The sequence below is a fragment of the Protopterus annectens genome, chromosome 9.part0, assembly GCF_019279795.1.
Source record: "Protopterus annectens isolate FY-2018-M chromosome 9.part0, PAN1.0, whole genome shotgun sequence".
Lineage (NCBI taxonomy): Eukaryota > Metazoa > Chordata > Ceratodontiformes > Protopteridae > Protopterus > Protopterus annectens.
In genome coordinates, this window is record NC_056743.1 from 1,511,532,195 (window position 1) to 1,511,552,191 (window position 19,997).

The 19,997-nt window shown below is 42.8% G+C and overlaps 1 protein-coding gene across 1 annotated transcript in view; it reads right to left on the reverse strand.

Annotated features, from left to right (window-relative positions):
- Nucleotides 1-19,997, reverse strand: part of SLC27A1 (solute carrier family 27 member 1) — a 1,244,912-nt gene that overhangs the window by 221,237 nt on the left and 1,003,678 nt on the right. The window contains exon 10 of the mRNA XM_044084455.1: nt 12,196-12,333. Within this exon, the coding sequence (XP_043940390.1) occupies nt 12,196-12,333 (138 nt within the window). The remainder of the gene's footprint in view (nt 1-12,195; nt 12,334-19,997) is intronic.

Genomic DNA, 19,997 nt, shown 5'->3' on the forward strand with positions numbered 1-19,997 from the left:
AGGAATCTTGAGAAAAGTGTTAAGCTGGGAAACATCCAGTATTGGTCTTTGTGCCCTACTTTCTGGGAAACAAAAGCATTCTGGAATAACCCCCCATCTCCTCACCTGGACAGGAGGCACAGCTTGAATGGTGCCCTGAACCAAAAGAGAATGAAGCACCTCTGGGAAAAAGGAAAAAGGGAAGTTGTTCTCGAGAAGATTGAAGCATACCAAAAAAGCAAGGAAGGAAGGGATTTTCAAACCATGAAATATCCCTTGAAGATAATGGACAGATCCCAAGAGTCTATTATGATCTTTAACTAATTTGGAAGAAATAAGGAAAGATGGAGGGATAAGGGAACATAGCCAAAGGAGAGAGAATGCAAACTATCTAATGAAACCAGCTTATTTTGAAAAGCAGGCTTCTAGGACGTAGGAGTTTAAGTAGACTTAGCAGAAGGCACGAATCTAGAATCCTTTTTTCCTTTGGGTGGAGGGTTAGACTGCCTGAGAAGGGAGGGGTAATTCCTCTGAAACATAGGAATAGGAGAAACAAAAATATGTTTCAACTTCTGCACAGCCTTACCCTTATCAGGGAGATATTTTAAAAGTTCAGCAAGCAGCCCCACCAAATAAATTTTGATTATCCAAAGGAGCATCCAACAGTTTGGTCTTAATGTCATTAGGCAAAGCATAAAGACAACGCCAAGAGTAACACCTCAGCACAATGCCAGAGGCAGCAACCCTGGAGAAGACATCAGCTGCATTTAAGAGTGATGTTCAACTTGAGAGATTGAGCTCAAAAGGGAAAGGGCAGAAGCTTTCCACTCAGAATCAGGAAGGTCAGAAACCACTTGGGAAATCTGAGAAAGTAGGGCAAAATATTCATGGTCATACAAGTCTGGTAGTTGATGGTCAGAAAAGATAAAATGGCAGCAGTATAACATTTTTTGTCCAGCCTCTCAATGGCTCAGCTATTCTTACCTAAAGGAAGTGGCTTGGTAGAGAGCAACAACTTGGAGAGCTGATCAGAAGGGACAGACACTACAGAAGGATCAGCAGAACAGCATGTCTAAAGAAATTTACATTCATCAGGCACCTTTTTAAAATCTATCAGGTTTCTTGGGAGCAGGGGGATGAGAATCAGCGGCCACAGAAGCTGTTGAAAAAGGTACCTAGGAAGGCAGCCAAAACTGGTGGAACAGCTGAAGACTTAGGAGACTCCACCTGGAGGAGCTTGTAATACCTTTTCCGAATATCAGAGACTTTAGAGCAATCCCACTTAATGAATTCCACCAAGTGGGTGACACTGCCCCCAAAGGAGAGTTCTTTCAAAGGGGAATAAGGACTAATGGAATCCCCTTTCCTGAACCACAGTCCAAGGGAAAGTGACTTGAGAAGAGTAAGCCAGGGACTCTTCCCTAGGATCCTTATCCTCATCTGAGGAGTCCAATTCCCTGGGTCTTTTAAAAAGAGTGCAAGACCATAGAGAGGCAGGCAAAGACACCCTGTGAGGAGCTTTAAAGCCATTAAAGCATTAAAAAACCCGCAAGTAAAATTCAATCATTCATGCTGGGATCCTTAACTACTGGGGAAATATGCTTAGTTTTTTTTCTCTGTGGGACGTCTGCAGAAAACACCCTTTGAGGGTCAGACCCCTGGTGACACTCAAGTGAGTACAGTAGGAATCTCCTGCCTAAGATTTGTGGAATCCCCCTCCATCCATCAGATATAAATCGGCCAAGGTTCCCCCTCAACAACTGGAGCAGACGTTTATAAAGCTACTGAGGGCGTGTGAGAAATCACATCCATGCCAAATAGATAAAGTAGAGAAATGACTGTAGGGTCTTGGGGACAAAAGTCTGGCAGACAGAACACTGTGTACGGTAATGGGAAGGACCCAAACAAAGGAGACACTGGTCATGACAATCTTTATGGGGAATCTGCCTCCCACACTGACATCTGCCTTTCTGGAGGACATGAACCCAACCAGCACTTAATAAAAAAGCACAGCAGAAAGGCATTCAGACTGAGGTTCTATGATGGCATTCTGAGTGGCAGCAAAGAAGTTCGGAGTGCACAGTCTGTTTTTCACCTTTATGCCATTAACCTTGTGCAGGGAGCATATTTGTGATGGTAAAGAATACTACAACAGTGATATGGAAGAACATTATCGTTCTCTTTTGAAGGCAGTATGACAAAGAAGATGGAGGGAAAAACTGAGGTGGCCTTACGGACATGATAGCCTTAAAAAGCCACTAGGAGAAGTCATACCACTCTTTCTGATGACCCCTAATAGTAGGAGGTGCAGAAGATGAAAAATGTTTAGACCTTGTTTTGCTCAGGAGCATCAGCTTGGACATAATGGGGGAGAATCAGACCCCTGAGTACCTGGTACTTCTTTGAGGGCCAAAATGTGAGGTATTCCTTTGGATCTCTCAGATACAACATACTTACTGTGGATCCCCCTTCACTGCCAAACCGGTTATCGAATTGGACAAGTAGGATTACCAAAGTGTTGCATCTTATCAGCTTCCAATGGGGTAGCAACAGTGGGAGCAGTGGAAACACTGAGTGGTACGAGTGCTCACCAAGTGCAACAGCAGAGACATCTGGGTCTGACCGGGTAACACAGGCTTTAGGATTTGAATTTTTCAGTTTCCTGCTTGGCTGCTGAGGGACTAGGAGACATTTAGACACCATCCTGCCCTCCGCAATCTCATTCAGTCTCTATTTTTTAGGTATATTCTGAGTGAAGATAAACTCCTTAAGATTTTGGGCACAAAAGATGGGCAAATAGAGCATTCTTTACGGTTATGACTGGGTTCTAAGCAGAGCAGACACTTAGTGTGACTATCTTTATAAGTTACATGCATTCCAGTGTCACATTTACCTCTACTAGTTGACATGAAAATACAATTTTTTAGTCATAAAACAAAGAAAAGAGTAAGTCTCCCCAATGGGGATACTTATCTGCCCACCTGCAGTGGAAACTGGCACAAACCATACGGCTGACAGGCTGAAGCAAAAGCAAAGTTCTCACTATTCAGGCTAGTGGCAAGAAAGTTCTGAAGATTCTTATGCCTGTACGCCCCTTTATGTATTGCATGGCAATCTCAGGCTTGGCACATAAACAAGCTATATAAAGTGAGAGGAAGGAGGCCAAGCTTTGGTATGCTGAACTGATGCACATTATCCTTAGTAGGAAGCGTCCCATATGTGATTAATGCTGCAACACTGATCAATGAAGGAAATTTTCTATTATGAATGTATTGACATCAGTCAAGCGACACTTCAATGTTATACAGCAGAGCTGCCATGCCTGCAATCACTGGTTTGACCTAAAAGGAAACTACTTTAGTTGAATGCGTTCATCTTCTCTGCCTAAATGTATCAGACGGATGGGTTACTGGTTAACAGTATTTACCTTTAAATCAACAGCATAACAGTACATTATCATGAAATGACAAACTCCTATTACAGCACTCCTACAGAAAGCACCAATATGATCACAGAATTTTGAACTCTTATCAGCCTTGCAGATTTTCTCAATGACAATCAAGTTGCCAAGAAGTTATTACAATTTCTATAGTTTAACCTACAATGTAGTCTCAGACTCTTTCAATTCTGCTATATGCTTTAAAGTACAGATCATACCAAGGTAAAAAGTCCACCACCAAGGTATGTGCCCACACCACAAACCTGACCAGTAAAACCAAACGACACAAGAAGGAAGGGCTGAAAGGTACTTTAAAACTCCACTTTATTGGCCTTTGTTCCTGCAAAAAGTGGAGATTTAAAGACCTTTCAGCACCTTCCCCTCTTGTGCCATTTTATCATAGCAAGGTAAAGCAAGTATACACTTATTTTGAGAATGTTTTTGAGCACCTGTCACTCACTTGAGCCTAGGCCAGTGATCTCTCATATCTCTTGTTAAAGTATTCAACCCATAAATTGAGGTTTAGCACCCATATAACCCAGTGGGGGTAAGGTCATCTCCTAACCATGAAGGAAGTAAGGACAGAGAACAGCCAGGGCACAAACAGACAGTGGAGATGCAAAGGAAGAAAAGTTAGCTCAGCAATTATCCCCTCGTGCCAGTAAGCGAAGGATGAAATGCATTTATGCCACAATGCATAGACATGCTACAGATACCTGCCAAGTGATTATGTCCTACATAACTAAGTCTGGCTTCTGGCCTCTGCTGGGTATGCTTCTGCCATGGGGGAACCCCCTGTTCTGAGGAGAAAAAGCTGGACCTGGCCTGTTTAACACCTTTCTCCGTCAAACCTCCAATCATCAATCTGCTTGCTTGCCAAACCTGGGCTATTAATAGATGTATGCATTTCCTCAGCACTTTTATACAGATAAAGCATGAAACCTTTTTTCCAAGTTTGTTCAGATGCTTTGATTTTCAAAAAAAATCTATAAAGCATTCAGTGGCTGGAATTATGGCACTATTTAACCTGCTCACAGCTTGTCACAACACAAAAGCTCAAAAATGACCCAGACAAATGCCTACATCTAAAAAATAGTATCCATCTCTACAGTCCCAAAAGATCACTATGCTCAGCTGACAAAATGTTGCTAACAGTAACTAAATCAAACACTTCTGGAGACTCCCTATATGTCTCCTCTCTTTCAAACCTGGAATTCTACACCTCTCATTTACAATATTATAAAACAATAATTCTTTCAATCTACACTTAAAGGATCACCTACAAATACTTGGCTCTGCTTTTACATCTCTCTGGGATAACCTAAATGCTCTCCATGGGCCTCTCTACTCACTAAATGCTCTTATTCTTCCTGGTATAACCACAATCTCGTCTACTGCTCTTTGTTCATAGGTTCATACATACTAGGCTATCTGCCCTAGGGCATTTATAAGCCTAGCCAGAATGTGTTTGGCTTTTGCCACCCATTTTAAATTTATTTTGCTATGCCCTTTTTCGAGGTTAGTATACTGTGCATCTGTCTAACAGTGACACAGAAGTGATACCCGGGGTAAACCTACGATCTCCCATTCACTCATCAAGATTTCTCTTGAAGAGAGTCAATGAGGGACTCTGCCTAACCTGGACTGGGATTTTATTCCAGAGTGAAGGGAGCCTCTGGGTTATGAATCTGTCCCTCCAGCATGTCTTATTTATTTCAGTGCTGAGGTTCAAGTCTCTCGAGCGCGTAGCTCGATGGGATTTGGATTTTCTGAGGTGCAGCATGTCCATTAATTCCAGGTTGGACATGGCTTTATACGTCAGGCACAGATCGCCTCTGAACAGGCGGTATGCCACTGAGTAGAGCTGGAGTTTCTTTAACCGGGCAGCATATGGCATCTGTTTGAGCCCTTTGATCCTCTTGGTGAGGTACTTTTGGAGTCTTTCCAGTTGCTGCAGGTGTCTGGTAAGGTACATCCCAAAAGGGCATTGTACTCAATTATGGGCCTGATGAGGGATGAGTAAAGAGGCACGATGACCTCCCCTGATCTAGATGTGAATCCCTTCATGATTAGGTGGGCTATATAAAATGTTTTTCTAACCACTTTGGCCACGTGGTTATCAAATGAGAGATTGCTATCAACTTGGGTCCCCAGGTCCCTAATTACTTCTTCTGTACTTAATGGATTACCACCTATGTGGTAATTTGTGGGCACTTAGTTTTTGCCAAAGGGGATGACTATACACTTTTTGGCATTTAGCTTGAGGCCATGGCTCTGGCACCAGTTGTCTGTTTCTATGAGGCCACAGCAAGAAAATGGCTGCAGCTCCAAAATAAAACTGATAATCCTCCCAAGAGCCACAAAAGTCGCGAAACAGCTTATTTTGAAGAAAACAGTTCACTTTATTAACAGACAGCAAACAAAGCCTTTTAGGTCCCTCTAAATCAGGACTTCATCAGACAATAACATGAACATTGACCATGACTTAAATATACAATTAATTTAGCAATAAACCAATAAAACCATAACACTTGAATTCAAAAACACCAATCCCTATGGTCTATTACTCATTAATATACAGTGACATTAATTACATATTCATAAGGATGAAAAAAAGACCATTTTATTCGTGACACTTTCATATTTTTCTTTTAACTTGACTTCATTTCAACTATTTACTAATGCATAAACCTCAATCTTGATTTGTATAACATGAAAAATAATAAATATAAGATAATTCATTAGAGAAAAAATATTTTCCATTGGAGAAAGTTATATGAATCCTATGTGTATTGAAAACCACATTCATAAAAAAAACTTCATTTCACTTATTAATATTAGTAGTTTCCCCTAGTGTGCAAAACCTGCAATTACATCCCAAAAATGATCTTGTAATTTGGAATGACTATGTAGAACAATATATTTGATGTAAACCACAAAACATTTTTAAAAATTTATATATATAATATATTATAATTTATTATAAATAAATAGTACTTTATATATTAATAATCAACAATATTAAATAACAATTACAACACACAAAAGATGTTAAAATTTACCATTGTTAAAATATCTATTATATATATTATTTGTAAAACAACTATATTAAATAAAACCATGATGCAACATTTCATTATATTCTCATATTTTATTGGCTCTTATTTTTAATAATGGTCTAATGGAAATCATTTCATTGAGGCCAGGCTTCCTACTTGCATCCATTCTAACCTGCCACTTTAATTCCTTATTCTCTAAGATGTCTTCCCATGGACCACCTCTGATATCACGTTTAACCTGTTCCAATACTAACCATAAGTATTTAGCTTCTTTACATTCTTTCGAATGTTTATATAATGCACCTGTCTCTTTTGCTCTACTAATGTCATACAAATGCTCATAGATACGTTTTTTCAGGGACCTTAACATAAAATGCAGGCATTTTCTGGCAAATTACCAAGTATACAACTCCTTGTGTATCACAATTATAGTATTCTTCACTTCTTATTTTCATTTTCCTACTTTCAATGTATACCTCCCTTATTCATGATATGTGGACATTGTTGGCACCGTCCACATTTAAAGGTACCTTTCTTTCTCACACTGGTCCCTCTCTTCTCTAGAGCATTTCTTTCTATCATATTCCGTATACATGGTGGGTTTCTATATATAATTTTTGGTGCCATATATTTTACTTCCTCCATGTCTATAATATCTTTCATATTTTTATTAGTAGAGTTGAATTCTATAATTAATCTTTTTTGTGATATTTCTTAATTCTTATTGAGACCATTATTTTTCTCTTTCATAGAATTACTTTCCATAATTCCCTTTATAGGTTGAAATCTGTCTTTCCTACCTTCCTCTACCTCTTTCCTAATGTCCTGAACAAATGTAGTAGGATAACCTCTTTCCAGAAACATTATTTCCAACTTGTCACATTCTTGTTTAAAGTCTATGTCTCTGCTTGTGTTTCTATGAGGCCCTTTTGGAGGATGCTTGTGTCGGCTGGAGAGTCGATTATGGCGCCCAGTTTGCAGTCATCTGCGAACTTGGTCAGCCACAGTCCTTCCGTGTTGGCCTGTACCTCCGAGAAATATATACCGAACAAGAGAGGTCCCAGGACTGAGCCTTGTGGGACACCACTTGTAACTGATTTGGAGTCTGACATGGCTCCAGCAATTCTAACCATGTGGGTTCTGTCCTTGAGCCAGTTTGCAATCCATCTAGTGACATAGGGGTTTATATTTAAGCTGGTGAGCTTATCTATAATGCCTGAGTGGGGTATTGTATCGAAGGCTTTTGCGCGGTCCAGGTAGGCTGTGCGGACCACCTTCCCCTTGTCAATGGCCTTGGTGACTGTTTCAAAGAAATCAACCAGATTTAAAAGGCAGGATCTGCCCTTAACAAAGCCGAACTGGGTAGGATACAGTGTCTGTAGGTCCCCAATATCTTTATTTATGAGGTCCATGATGATCCTTTCCATAGCTTTGCAGACCAAGCTAGTCAGGCTTATGGGGCGATAGTTTCCAGGATCCTTTGAGGCACCACCTTTATGGAGAGGGACCACTGTTGCTGTACGCCACTCTTTGGGCACATATCCTGTAGTAAGGCTGAGATTGAACAGTAGTTTTATGTTTGGGTTTAGCTCTTCTTGGAGTTCATGTAGATGCAGCCGGGACACCGTCTGGTCCCATTGATGCTGTGTTTTTGCTTTGGAGAGGTGGCTCTTACCTGAGCATCTGAGATGTCAGGGGGGCAGCACTCTGCTGGGATAGATATTTGCCCTTTTGGTGGGGAGGAGTTTGCGCTGAACCTGTCAGCTAGGATGTTGGCAATGTCTGTGGGTTCAGTGTATTTTTGTCATTTTGGACTAATTCTGAGTATATCTGGGAATTACCACCCAGGTTCCTAACATAACTAAAGAAAGCCTTGTGATTATCCTTAGTGTCCTGTGCAATTTTTCTCTCGAAGCTGGCCTTAGACAATTTTATGAGTGCCCGTAGTTTTTTGCTAATACTGATCAGTGATACCTTCCCTTTTTGGGATTTTGCTCTATCATTTAGTAGCTTCCTCCTTCTATTGTATAGTTTGTTTATGGCTGGGGTCCACCAGACAGGACTTCTGCATTTGGAGGACTGGGTCTTGGTTTTATTTGGGATCGATGATCCATGCATTCCTGAAGGTGTTCATAGAATGCGTTTATAAAGGATTCTGCGGTCTGGGCCATATTTTCCACAGGCCCGGGGCTTTGAAGGATTCCACCTCGGTTTTGAGGAGTGTGAAATTTGCTTTAGAGAAGTTTTTCACTGTGGTTTTTGGGCAGGGGGGGTCGGGATGTGAATATCCAGTGAGATTAGTTTATGGTCTGATCTTACCAGTGAGGGATACACTTCTTGTCTGGAGCATAGAGTCCCCATGTTGGTGATGATCAGGTCCAGTATGTTTTCCGTCTTGTGGGAGTAGTAACAAGTTATTCCATAGCATTTGAGTTTATAAATTCTAGGAACCTTTGGGCTAGGGTGTTGGAGCTAGAGTAATGCTCCCAGTCTATGTTTGGGTAGTTGAAGTCGCCCAATATAATGGTGTTTGGAGAGACCTTCATATTTTCCAGTGTTCTCAGGAAGGCCGAGTGGGGTTCCTGGGTTTGGGAGGGTGGTCTGTAGCAGGCTATAAACTGGAAGGCAGTTTTACCCACTGTTAGTTGCACATGGATAGTCTCTGATGCTTCGTGCTTTGCCACCAACCTGGAGGTGTGGGTATCTTTGATGAATATCGACACTCCGCCACCTTTTGTGGTTTGGTCCAAGTTTTGGGGCCAAAAAGCATGGTATGAGGTATAACCTGGTACTGCTGGGCTGCTCTCGGGAGCCCTGAACCAGGTTTCTGTTACTGCACAGATATCGATGTTCTCCATGCTAAGGAGAGTTTCAAGTGCGTGCATCTTGAGGTTTAGACTTCTGGTGTTGAGTAGCATTACTCTTAGTTTCTTATCCCTTGTGATACCTATGGAGGTGGGTTTGTCGTTTGAGCCTTGCCTAAAAAAGGCACTATGGGGGTAGCAAGAGCCTTTGCCAATATCCGAAAGCCCAGGGGTGACAGGTGCAAGCCGTCCCTAGCGAAGCATCATGGCTTGTCGAGCATATCATCCCAAGCTGACAGGCATTGGATCCCCTTTGAATGACACCAGTACTTAAGCCAATTGTTGAAATTGATCATCTTGTCTTCATATTGTGGCATCATTCTTGGTGAGAGTAAGATGCTACTCAAGGTCAGGGTCATACCGGCCTGGGCTACATGCTCAGAGAGCTCCTCTATGTCTCTTTTCATGTAGTCCAGGGAGGTACGTCTCAGGTCATTCACACCAGCATGGACAATGACCGAGTCATATTTGTACTTGCCTTGGAGTGACCTGAGTGCTTGTGTTATGTGGCGGATCCTAGCGCCCGACAGGCTGCTCACCGTGACCCTCACCTTGTTCAGCCTGGTGAGCGGGACGTCAGTGTGTCTGATGATACAGTCACCTATTACAAGTGTATCAGGTGTGTTGTTTAGTCTTAAGGGCTGTGACTGTTCGGCACACTGGCTTTGTGAGATATGTGTTGCACGTGTTTTGTTTTGGGGTAGCGGTTGCTTGGGTGTCTGCTTTGGAGGTCTCTGCTGCTTAGGCAGATCTTTATTTAGAGCCTCCGAGTATGTTTTTGTGTGATTATGTGTTTGGTTTGCTGTCGTGGTAGGTCTATGTGAGACTGGAATTGTAGTGAGTGTGGTTTCCTTCTCCTCCTGACTGGTTATGCCAGTACTGAGTTGAGAGAGCTTAGCCTCCAGTTTGGCTATATGGTTGCATCTCTCACATGTGTTGGAATTTGTTGGGAGGAGGAGAGGGTTGTCTGTGTACATGAGGCAGTTGTAACATTCCCTCAAGATTCCCAGATTCACCAGCTGGACCGGAGAGGAGATTGACAACTGATCTTTTGACATGCTAGAATAATATTGGGAATTCCTTTATAATTGAAAACAAGGGCCAGTGGGGAGTGAGGGTGTAGTGCTTTTAATTTTTACTGCTGACTTATATAATTGCTTTAGTGAGCAAGTGCCAGGTAACTTAAGTGCAATGTGTTACAGGTAACTTAAATGCAAAAATGACAAACAGTAACTTTCTTTCAAGTGAAACAAGGAAATAAGTACAGTAAGCAATGCAGATATCACTAGTGATCCACAGAAGCTCTGAGAAGCCGCATATTAGGTGGAATTAGCGTGCCAGGGAAATAACAAGCAAACAAACAACAAGCATATAAACAAAGCTAGATTCAGCAGGCCTGGATCTAGTCTATGCTACAGCAAACAAGGTGTACCAATTTCAGTAAGATACAGTTCAAATATTCAGGCACTATAAACCTTTGTGCTTCAAAGAAACCCATACGCTTATTGCCAGCCTCACAACTTACAAAAATGTTTGTCATAAAGCTTTGTAATAAATTGCATTACATGTCAATCATAAACTTGCTTTCATTTGCTTGCTCTCAAATGTAACACTGGATGACATTTTTATTCTGCTATGAACTATTCATATATTAGGTCAAAAAAATCTTCAATTCAAATCAAACTGTGACCAACTTATACTGACCTAAAATGCATTTATGCTTATTGTCTAAAAATGTATTTACTGTTTTACTGTTTTTTCATTTTATTGTGCAGCTTTTCTCCCTGAGCCATAAGGGCAGCATGTCTGCACAGTTGGACCATCCTGGTAAATAAATGCAACAAATATAATTAGAAGAACAGCTTATTTATTTTTCTTGCTCTGGCACTGGATAGGCAAAATGAACTCAAAGTCTGCCATGGGGTATACCTTTGACAGGAAACTAAATTCTGAAGCCTTCAGAGCTGCCACCCTTATAAAAGGGAAGGCAAGCTACTGCCAGGTCCATCTGTTAAAAAAAAAAAAATGCAAATGTCATGCTACACCAACAGACATAAATGAGAAGATCATTACAAGGGGGCAGGTGAGTCATTATTTTAGATAACTTTAACTAACACGATACTCAAAGACCTGGAAGTTTTGTTTGCAATTACATTTTGTCCCTCTTGCTGCCTGCCAGCCATCAGCCCTGCAATGAAAAACAATATCCATTCATTCCCCATGCAGGGTGGGAACTGATAGACTCATTTGCTCCTTGGTGGGGATGGCAAACAGTTGTGGGAGGCTATCATCATAAGTCCTCCTGATCCCAACCCTTGCATCAGCCGATACAGAGTGCTCACAATGCCTGTCCCAGTACATGCTCATTACTGCCCATGCCCATTTCAGGCTACAGCATTAGCTGCTTGGTTGCCACGCTGCTTGTAACTGTCGAATCACTGCTAGATTCTGCCTTCTATACTTTTAGACAACTAGCCTCTGCTAGGTGTCAGTACAACAGTGGTCCCAACCACCTCCTCAAGACGAGTGCGCCAACACTGGCCACTTACTCTCATCCTCCCTACTCAGTACTCCAGTGCCAAAGCTGCTAATTAATCTCTGGTAATCTGGGACAGAGGCAGAGCATTATCTTTCTGTGCCACACAGCCAGACGAGACCTGGAGATTAACTTGAGAACATTTAAAAATGGGAAGCAGTGAGAGAAATGACAAACTGTACAGTTTTGTTCACCAACATTAATCAGAACCAATGCCTTCAGATTGTATTTTCTGATAGAAGTTTTGTACCATTTCAAGAATAACTGTAAAGCCCATCAAGTTACATCACTACTAAACGTTTACTGTGAAATTCATACCTGACACGTAAGCACAGTCTCCCTTTTTGAAGACATTATAGGCTATCTTCTTATTAGTTGCAGCATCACTGGCATAGCCATCAAATCTGCGAAGGGGATCTTTCTGGTTTATTTTTCCAACAAGTAGACCTGGTTCTCCTGTAAAAATTTGAAACACCTGGTTATTAACTACACAAAGAGAACTTCTGGTCAACAGCAGTTATGTTGAATTTGGTAGCAACTGTCAGGAACTCACAGCCATTTCATAAGTCTTTTTTTTCTTTCTTGAAAAATCATTATATATTATTGTCTCCCATTATTAAATTCATCTTCAATAAATACGCATACAAACAGTCCCTGTGTTATGGACATCCGGTATATGGACAACCCATAGATACGAACGGGCCACCGCAATGTTGGAAATAACATGAAAAAAATTAAAATAGTTAAAGTCACCCAACTGTGTATATGTGTGTGACAGATCGAGAGAGTGAGACAGATGTGTGGGTGAATACAGGTATGAATTAGGTAGTGACTGTGTGTGAGGGATCGGGAAAGAGTGAGAAAGTACAGTTTTGTACCTACCATAAATGTAGATGTTCGAGTGCTAATACAGCTGCAGTCATAACAGATGGGTTGTCCTGCCGTCAGGCGGTTCCTCGGTTGGCCGAATTCCAAAGTCTAGGTCCGGCGTCGGTTGTCATCGCTTCTTCCCTGACGTCAGTGTGACAGGGGTATAAAAGAACCAGCCGACGCCATTTTCTTTAGTTTTTCTTGCCCCAGATGTCAGGTGCCCCCAGAAGGAAGGCAATACATAAATTTTGTGTAATAAAGCAATGCCATATGATCAAAATACAGTAGTGCAAGCAAATACACCATTAATGAATACCCCAATCAGGTTGTATGAGGAGGTGTTAGCCAACAGGCCTGTCCCAAGAGGGGAAAGAGGGAGGGAAACCTGGACTGCAGCTGTATTAGCATTCGAACATCTACATTTATGGTAGGTACAAAACTGTACTATGTTCATCGTGCATACAGCTGCAGTCATAACAGATGGGTAGAATCCCAAAGCTAAGAAAGTGGTGGTAGGCACTAGGTGGAACTAGGAGGAGCCAGGATGCCCTGCAAGACTGCAGTGGCAAAGCCTGCTCTAGTTTTGGAGTATAATGGTAGGTGGTAGTGCTTGGAGAAGGTATGCACAGAACTCCAAGTGGCTGCATCCAAAATATCTTTGGTAGGAACTCCTCTGAGGAAAGCTGCAGAGGTAGCTGTGGCCCTTGTGGAGTGAGATCTGATGCCTGCAGGTACAGTTTTGCCATGAAAAGAGTAACAAAAGCGTATGCAGTGGGCTATCCATTTTGAGATTGTCTGTTTGGAAATTGGCTTCCCTTGAGCTCCTATAGCATAAGACACAAAGAGCTGTTCTGATTTTCTGAAAGGCTTTGTTCTGTCCAAATAATAACGCAGTTGTCTGTGGATGTCCAAGGAATGTAGTAATCTCTCCCCTTTGTTTTGAGGATTAGGATAAAAGGTAGGTAAGTGTATAGCCTGATTCAAAGCTACCCTGGATACCACTTTTGGCATAAAGGAGGGGTTGGTTCGTAAGGAAACTCTGTCCTGATGGAAGATGATAAAAGGCTGCACAGCCATGAGGGCTTGTGGTTCTGATACCCCATGAGCTGAGGTAATAGCCAGAAGGAAAGCTGTTTTCCAGGACAAATATTGCAAATCTGTTGAGGCAGCTGGCTCAAAAGGAGGCAAGGTCAGCTTCTCTAGAATGAAATTGAGATCCCAAGCAGGTATTGGTTGTTTCCTTGGGGGTTTCATATTCTTAGCCCCTCTGAGGAACTGCCTTAAGAGGGGGGTGAGAGAATAAAGGTGGATCAGTGTTGTATTCTGCAGAAATGGCTGAGGCATGGATTTTGATGGAGGAGAATGAAAGTCCACTGCTTAGCAGCTCAGCTAGATACTGTAATATTTGAGGTATATTCAGTTTTCCAGGATTCTGGCCCTTTTTCTCATTCCAGGCACAAAACCGTTTCCATTTTGCGGAGTAAGCTTTTCTAGTAGACGGCCTTCTGGCCTCCAAGATGACATCCCGCACCTCCTTGGAGAGTAGGGTCTGTTGTGATGTTAAGGAATCTTCCATGCAGCCAGATTGAGTGTTTTCAGCTGACTGTGAAGAGTTTTGAAGCTGTGCCGAGTCAGAAGAAGAGGCATTAGAGGCAGGGTCCATGGTGGGGAATGTGTCAGGCTCCTCAGGAGTGGGTACCAGTGTTGTCTTGGCCAGTCTGGAGCAATGAGAATCATCTTTGGTCTGTCTGCTCTAGTTTTTAATAGAACTTTGGGCAGCAGAGGAAGAGGTGGGAAGGCATAAACTGTCATTGTTGTCCAACTGAAAGAGAGAGCGTCCACTCTCCAGGCCTTTGGATGAAAAATCCTTGAGCAGAATTTTGTCAATTGGTGATTTTTGTGGGAGGCAAAGAGATCTATGTCTGGCCTTCCCCATGCTTGAATTATCTCTGTAAAAACTTGAGGATGCAACTTCCATTCGTGTGGATCTGTCATATTTCTGCTTAGGTTGTCTGCCAGCATATTTTCCTTGCCTGGCAAGTACTGTGCTTGAAGTTCGATTTGTAAGTCCAGAGCCATGTTCCAAAGTGACATGGCGAGCCTGCATAGGGGGTATGAATGGGTTCCTCCCTGTTTGTTTATGTACCACATTACTGTGGTGTTGTCTGTCCTTATCAATAGTTGACCTGGATGCAGTAGGTCTTTGAAAGCTATAATAGCATTTATTACTGCTAGCATTTCCTTTTGGTTGATGTGAAGGTGCTTTTCTCTTTGGGACCATTTGCCCTGAATGCACCGATCTGTCATGTGCGCCCCCCAGGCGTAGTCCGAGGCGTCTGTTGTGATGACTTGATTTGCTTGAGGCTTGCTGAATGGGAGACCTGTGTTTGTTTGGCATGCTTGAGCCCACCACAGAAATTCCTTTTGAAGACATGGAATTAGTGGTATTATTGTTTCCAAACTGTGGCTGTGTTGAGACCATAGGTTTTTCAGGTACCATTGAAGTTTCCTCATATGCAGCTTTGCACATGGGATTAGTAGGAAGCAAGATGCCATGAATCCCAGAGCCTGCAGGATTTTCCTTGCAGTCAGCCTGGTGAAATTTGCTAGTGTTCTGAAGTATTGAGTTAGTTGCCCCTGCTTCTCTGGTGTCAGGTAGGCCATCTGGGTGTTTGTGTCCAAGTTGGCACCAGGGAAAATTATTTTCCGAGAGGGTATTAGCCTTCTGTTGACTGTGTATCCCAGAGAATTCAACAACATTATTACATAAGCCAGATGTTTCAGAAGTATGTGCTTGCTGTCCGCTTGGATCAGGCAGTCGTCCAAATAGGGGTATATTTGTATCCCTTGAAGTCTGCAGTAAGCAATTACTGATGCCAGGCATTTCGTGAATACTCTGGGCACAGTAGATAAGCCAAAGGGCAATGCAGAGAATTGATAATGGGTTGAACCTGCAAGAAATCTGAGGTATCTTCTGCAATTTTGTCTGATTGGGACATGCAGGTATGCCTCCTTGAGGTCCAATGTTACCAGCCAAGACTCCTTGCCCAGCATGGGAAGAAGCTGCTGTAAAGTGAGCATCTTGAATTTTGGTACGAGTAAAAATGTGTTGAGGATGGATAGGTCCAAAATAGGTCTCCAATCATTTCCCTTCCTTGGTACCAGGAACAGTCTGGAATAAAAACCTTGACCTTGTTCGTGAGCAGGTACCTCTTGAATAGCTTTCATATCCATGAGATCTGAAATTAGTCTTTGTGCCTCTGGCCTTTGATTGTGTAGCAGGTTTGGCATGCCTCTCATTTTTGGAAGGGTGTGAAAATGGAATCTGTAGCCTCTGTTTATAATGTCCAGGATACATTTGTCTTTTGTGACAATATGCCAGTTTTTTGAAAATAATGCCAGTTTTCCACCTAAGGGTGCTGCCATTTGAGCCTTGCTTGGCATGCAAAGGGGAAAGTCATTGGGCTTGCTTTCTGAATGGCTGTGAACTATCCTCACCACCTCTTTGTGTATTGAGCTTGCCATTGTCTGCCTCTAAACGATCCTTGAGATTGCCCTCTGCCCCTCGGGCGCCTGTATCTACCTCTTTGGGGTCTGTCCGTGGCTGAAAAGGACCAATTTTTGGAAGGCCAATTTCTACTGAAATGTGGAGGTTGTATCTGTAGAAAATCTTTCACTGTTTGCATTGATTTAGCCTTTTCCTCCATTTTCTTTAATACCATACAAGGCCATGTCAAACCCAGATTTGATGAACATGCTTCACCTCAAAAAATCTAGATCCCCAAGACAGGGCGGGAGAGGGAGACTAAACCTCGACACGGTTATTAATAGGACGTGCTGGAGGGATAGATTCATCACCCAAAGACTCCCTATACTGTGGAACAGAATCCCGGTATATGTGAGGCAGAGCACCTCGCTGGCCTTGTTCAAGAGGAATCTTGACCAATGGATGGGAGATCGCAGATATACCCCAAGGGTTACCTCAGTGTCACGAAAAAGAGGCAGCAAAAATAATGGGCATAGTTCCAAAACTAAAAGGGGTGGCGTAAGCCACAAAACTATGGGCTAGGCTTGTAAATGCCCTCGGGCAGATAGCCTAGTATGAACCTATGAACCTCCTCAGCATTAACACCAAATAATACATCCTTCTGAAGAGGGGCATCTAGTAATTTAGCTTTGACATGATCTGGTAAGGTTTGTTCCTTGAGCCAGGCATGTCTACGTATCACTGATCCTATAACAGCAGCTCTACATGAGGCCTCTAGAGCATCAAAACCACATTGCAAGGTATGTTTACCCACTTGTTCTGCACTATGCATCAAATCCTGCAACTCCTTCAAGTCTGGTTGTTCAGGTTGTGACATTTTACTTCTCAATTGTGCTAACAGAAACTGTTGGTACTTTAGCATATGGAACTGGCAGTTTAATGCCCTCATGGTTAAGGTGGCTGAGGTATATACCTTTTTCCCCACCTTTCTAAGGATCTGGAATCTCTCTCGGAAGGTAATGGATTTTTAGCAGTGGAGGCCTTAATTCCCTTGGGGCCCTGTGAGATAGTTTCTGGGTCAGCCGCATGGCTTTTGTATAAAAATTGATGTGAGTCAGGAACCCGGTAGTACCTGTCAGGCTTGACTGGGGCTGGAGGTAAAGAATCCGGGTTAAGGCAGGCCTCCGAGTACACATCATCTAAGACAGGAGGTATAGCCAGAGGCCTGTGCTGAGGTAGCAAGAGAAAATCCCTAAGCCTTTTCTTGGAATCTAAGTACTCTTGGCCTTCCCAGTGGAAATGTTCCCTTAATGTATGCAAGGTTTCCCCAAATGAGTAATCCTCTGGGGGGGGGGACAGAGGGAATGGACTCCTCTGCATCAGAATCTTCAAAAGGGGAGTAAGAATGTTCCTGTTCATCAGAGTGCTCTGATATAATGGAGGCCTGGTCAGAGGAGGGGGATTCTTCCTCCACTCTGGGCCTTTTGTCTGGGGGGGTTGAGAACCCCTGATAAGAGTAATTAAATCCTCAGCCATTTTAAGCATCTGTTTTTTAGGCATGGGGCCTGGAGATGGGCCCTATGTAGCTTGTCTCTTAGAATGCATGGCTGCTTTAGACTTAGTGAAAGCCTTGATGGAAAAAGAAGAGGAAGGTCTGAAGACACCTTGAGAGGAGGCAGACCTGTCTACATTTTGAGATTCACCACCAAGAGTGGCTTCGGTATCTGTAGTCGGGGTGTGGGCCGAGGAGCCTGCGACCTCGGGCACAGAAGACACCGCCAATGAAGTGTTGTCGGTAGTCAGGGGCTGCGTAGGCGCCTCGCTGAGAACCGGACCACCTGTAGTTGGCTTTGGCATGGTGTCGGTAGAGGCCGCGGACCTCGTGTGTCGGTCCTTATCTTTGCGTTTTTTAGACAAAACTGGAGTCGGAGTATACGACAACATAATATAGTTAAATTTTTTGCCAAAATAATGCTGGGCGAACTCCGCCCGATGCTTAATGGTGCGTTTATTGAATGTAGCACAAAAACGACAGACCGAGACGTCGTGGTCTGGGCCTAAGCAAGGAATACAGAGGGAATGAAAATCCTTATGCGGTATTTGCTTCCCACATGAAATACAATTATTAACTTTGTCTGACATCTGTCTGAGGCAAGAAAAGTTTCCCCAACGGGGTACTTAGCTTTCAAGAAGACTTCGGTTGCAAAATTTTCGTAATTTCAGGAGCTGGCCGACCGGCACTTGCGAACTGCTTCTGCTTCAGGCACCGCGCGGCAAGAAAGACTGGAGAAAATGGCATCGGCTGGTTCTTTTATACCCCTGTCGCACTGACGTCAGGGAAGAAGCGACAACTGACGCCGGACCTAGACTTTGGAATTCGGCCGACCGAGGACCCGCCTGACGGCAGGACAACCCATCTGTTATGACTGCAGCTGTATGCACGATGAACATCAATGTGTGAGTGAATGCAGGTATGAATGAAGAAGAGACTGTGTGTGTGAGATCGGGAGAGAGCAATCTGTGAGTGAATGCAGGTATTAATGAGGAAGAGACTGTGTACGTGAGATCGGGAGAGTGAAAGCGATGTGTGAGCGAATGCAGGTATGAATGAGGAAGAGACTGTGCTTTTGCGTGTGTGTGTGTGTGTGTGTGTGTGTGTGTGTGTGAGAGAGAGATCGGGAAAGTGAGAGATGAGTCAGTGAATGCAGGTATGAATGAGGAAGAGACTGCATGTATGAGAGACAGAGAGTGAAAGCAGGCGAGCGATCCTCTGGCAACAGTTAAGAGGTGGGTGGTTGCATAAGGGGAGGGGGAGTTAGTTATCGAATAGGTAAAGTAGGGTTACGTGTGTGTGTGATACATCTAAACCTCTTAAAGCAAGAAATCTGGACAAAGCCATAAATAAAAGTGGGACAAATAGCCAAAAATATGGACAATTTTAATAAATATTGCTCTTACAAACTTAGAAAGTTGATAGAACAGGTTTTGCATTAGTATGAATTTTCTGAAGGGTATGAATTCTGAAACTCAAATGTCTTCATACCTCTCAACCTTTTAGAGCAAGAAATCTGTACAAAGTCATAAATAAAAGTGGGACAAAGGCCCAATAATAGGGACAATTTTTAAATACTGCTCTTACAAACTTAGAAAGTTGATAGAAAAAGAAGTTATGTTTTTACCATAACATCCTGTCTGTGTTGTCGATCTTCATTCATTCTCGTCTGTTGGGTTTTGGTTCTGTCCCCAGAACAGACACGGCCGTTGTATCAAGTTGGCACCAGCCAGAAACTCTCGAGCTAAGGCTACCCATAGTGCCACTCTTCCCTTCAGATCGAGTTTTGCCCGCAGAAATAAAATGTGGAAGCTTTGTCTGAGCAACTGCTCTACTATAAAACCAGGACATGTTCCGGACCTCAAAGAGTCTTTGGAGGAGGTTGGAGGGTGGGATGTCAAGAATGAATGAAGATCAACACAGATGGAACGTTATGGTAAGAACACAACTTCTTTATCTGATGTTATCAATCTTCATTCAATCTTGACTGTTGGAACAGAGTCCCTAGCTATTTTATTTCTTTGGTGGCTCTATGGAAGGATATTCCTGAGCACCACAGAGCCAAAGGATGCTCTTCCCTTGGAGACCATATCCAATTTGTAATGAGTGATAAAGGTATGAGGGGTAGCCCAAATGGCCTCTGCACAAATGTCGTCCATAGAGGGTCTAAACATAGGAGATGCAATCTCTCAACCATTTTGATAATGTAAC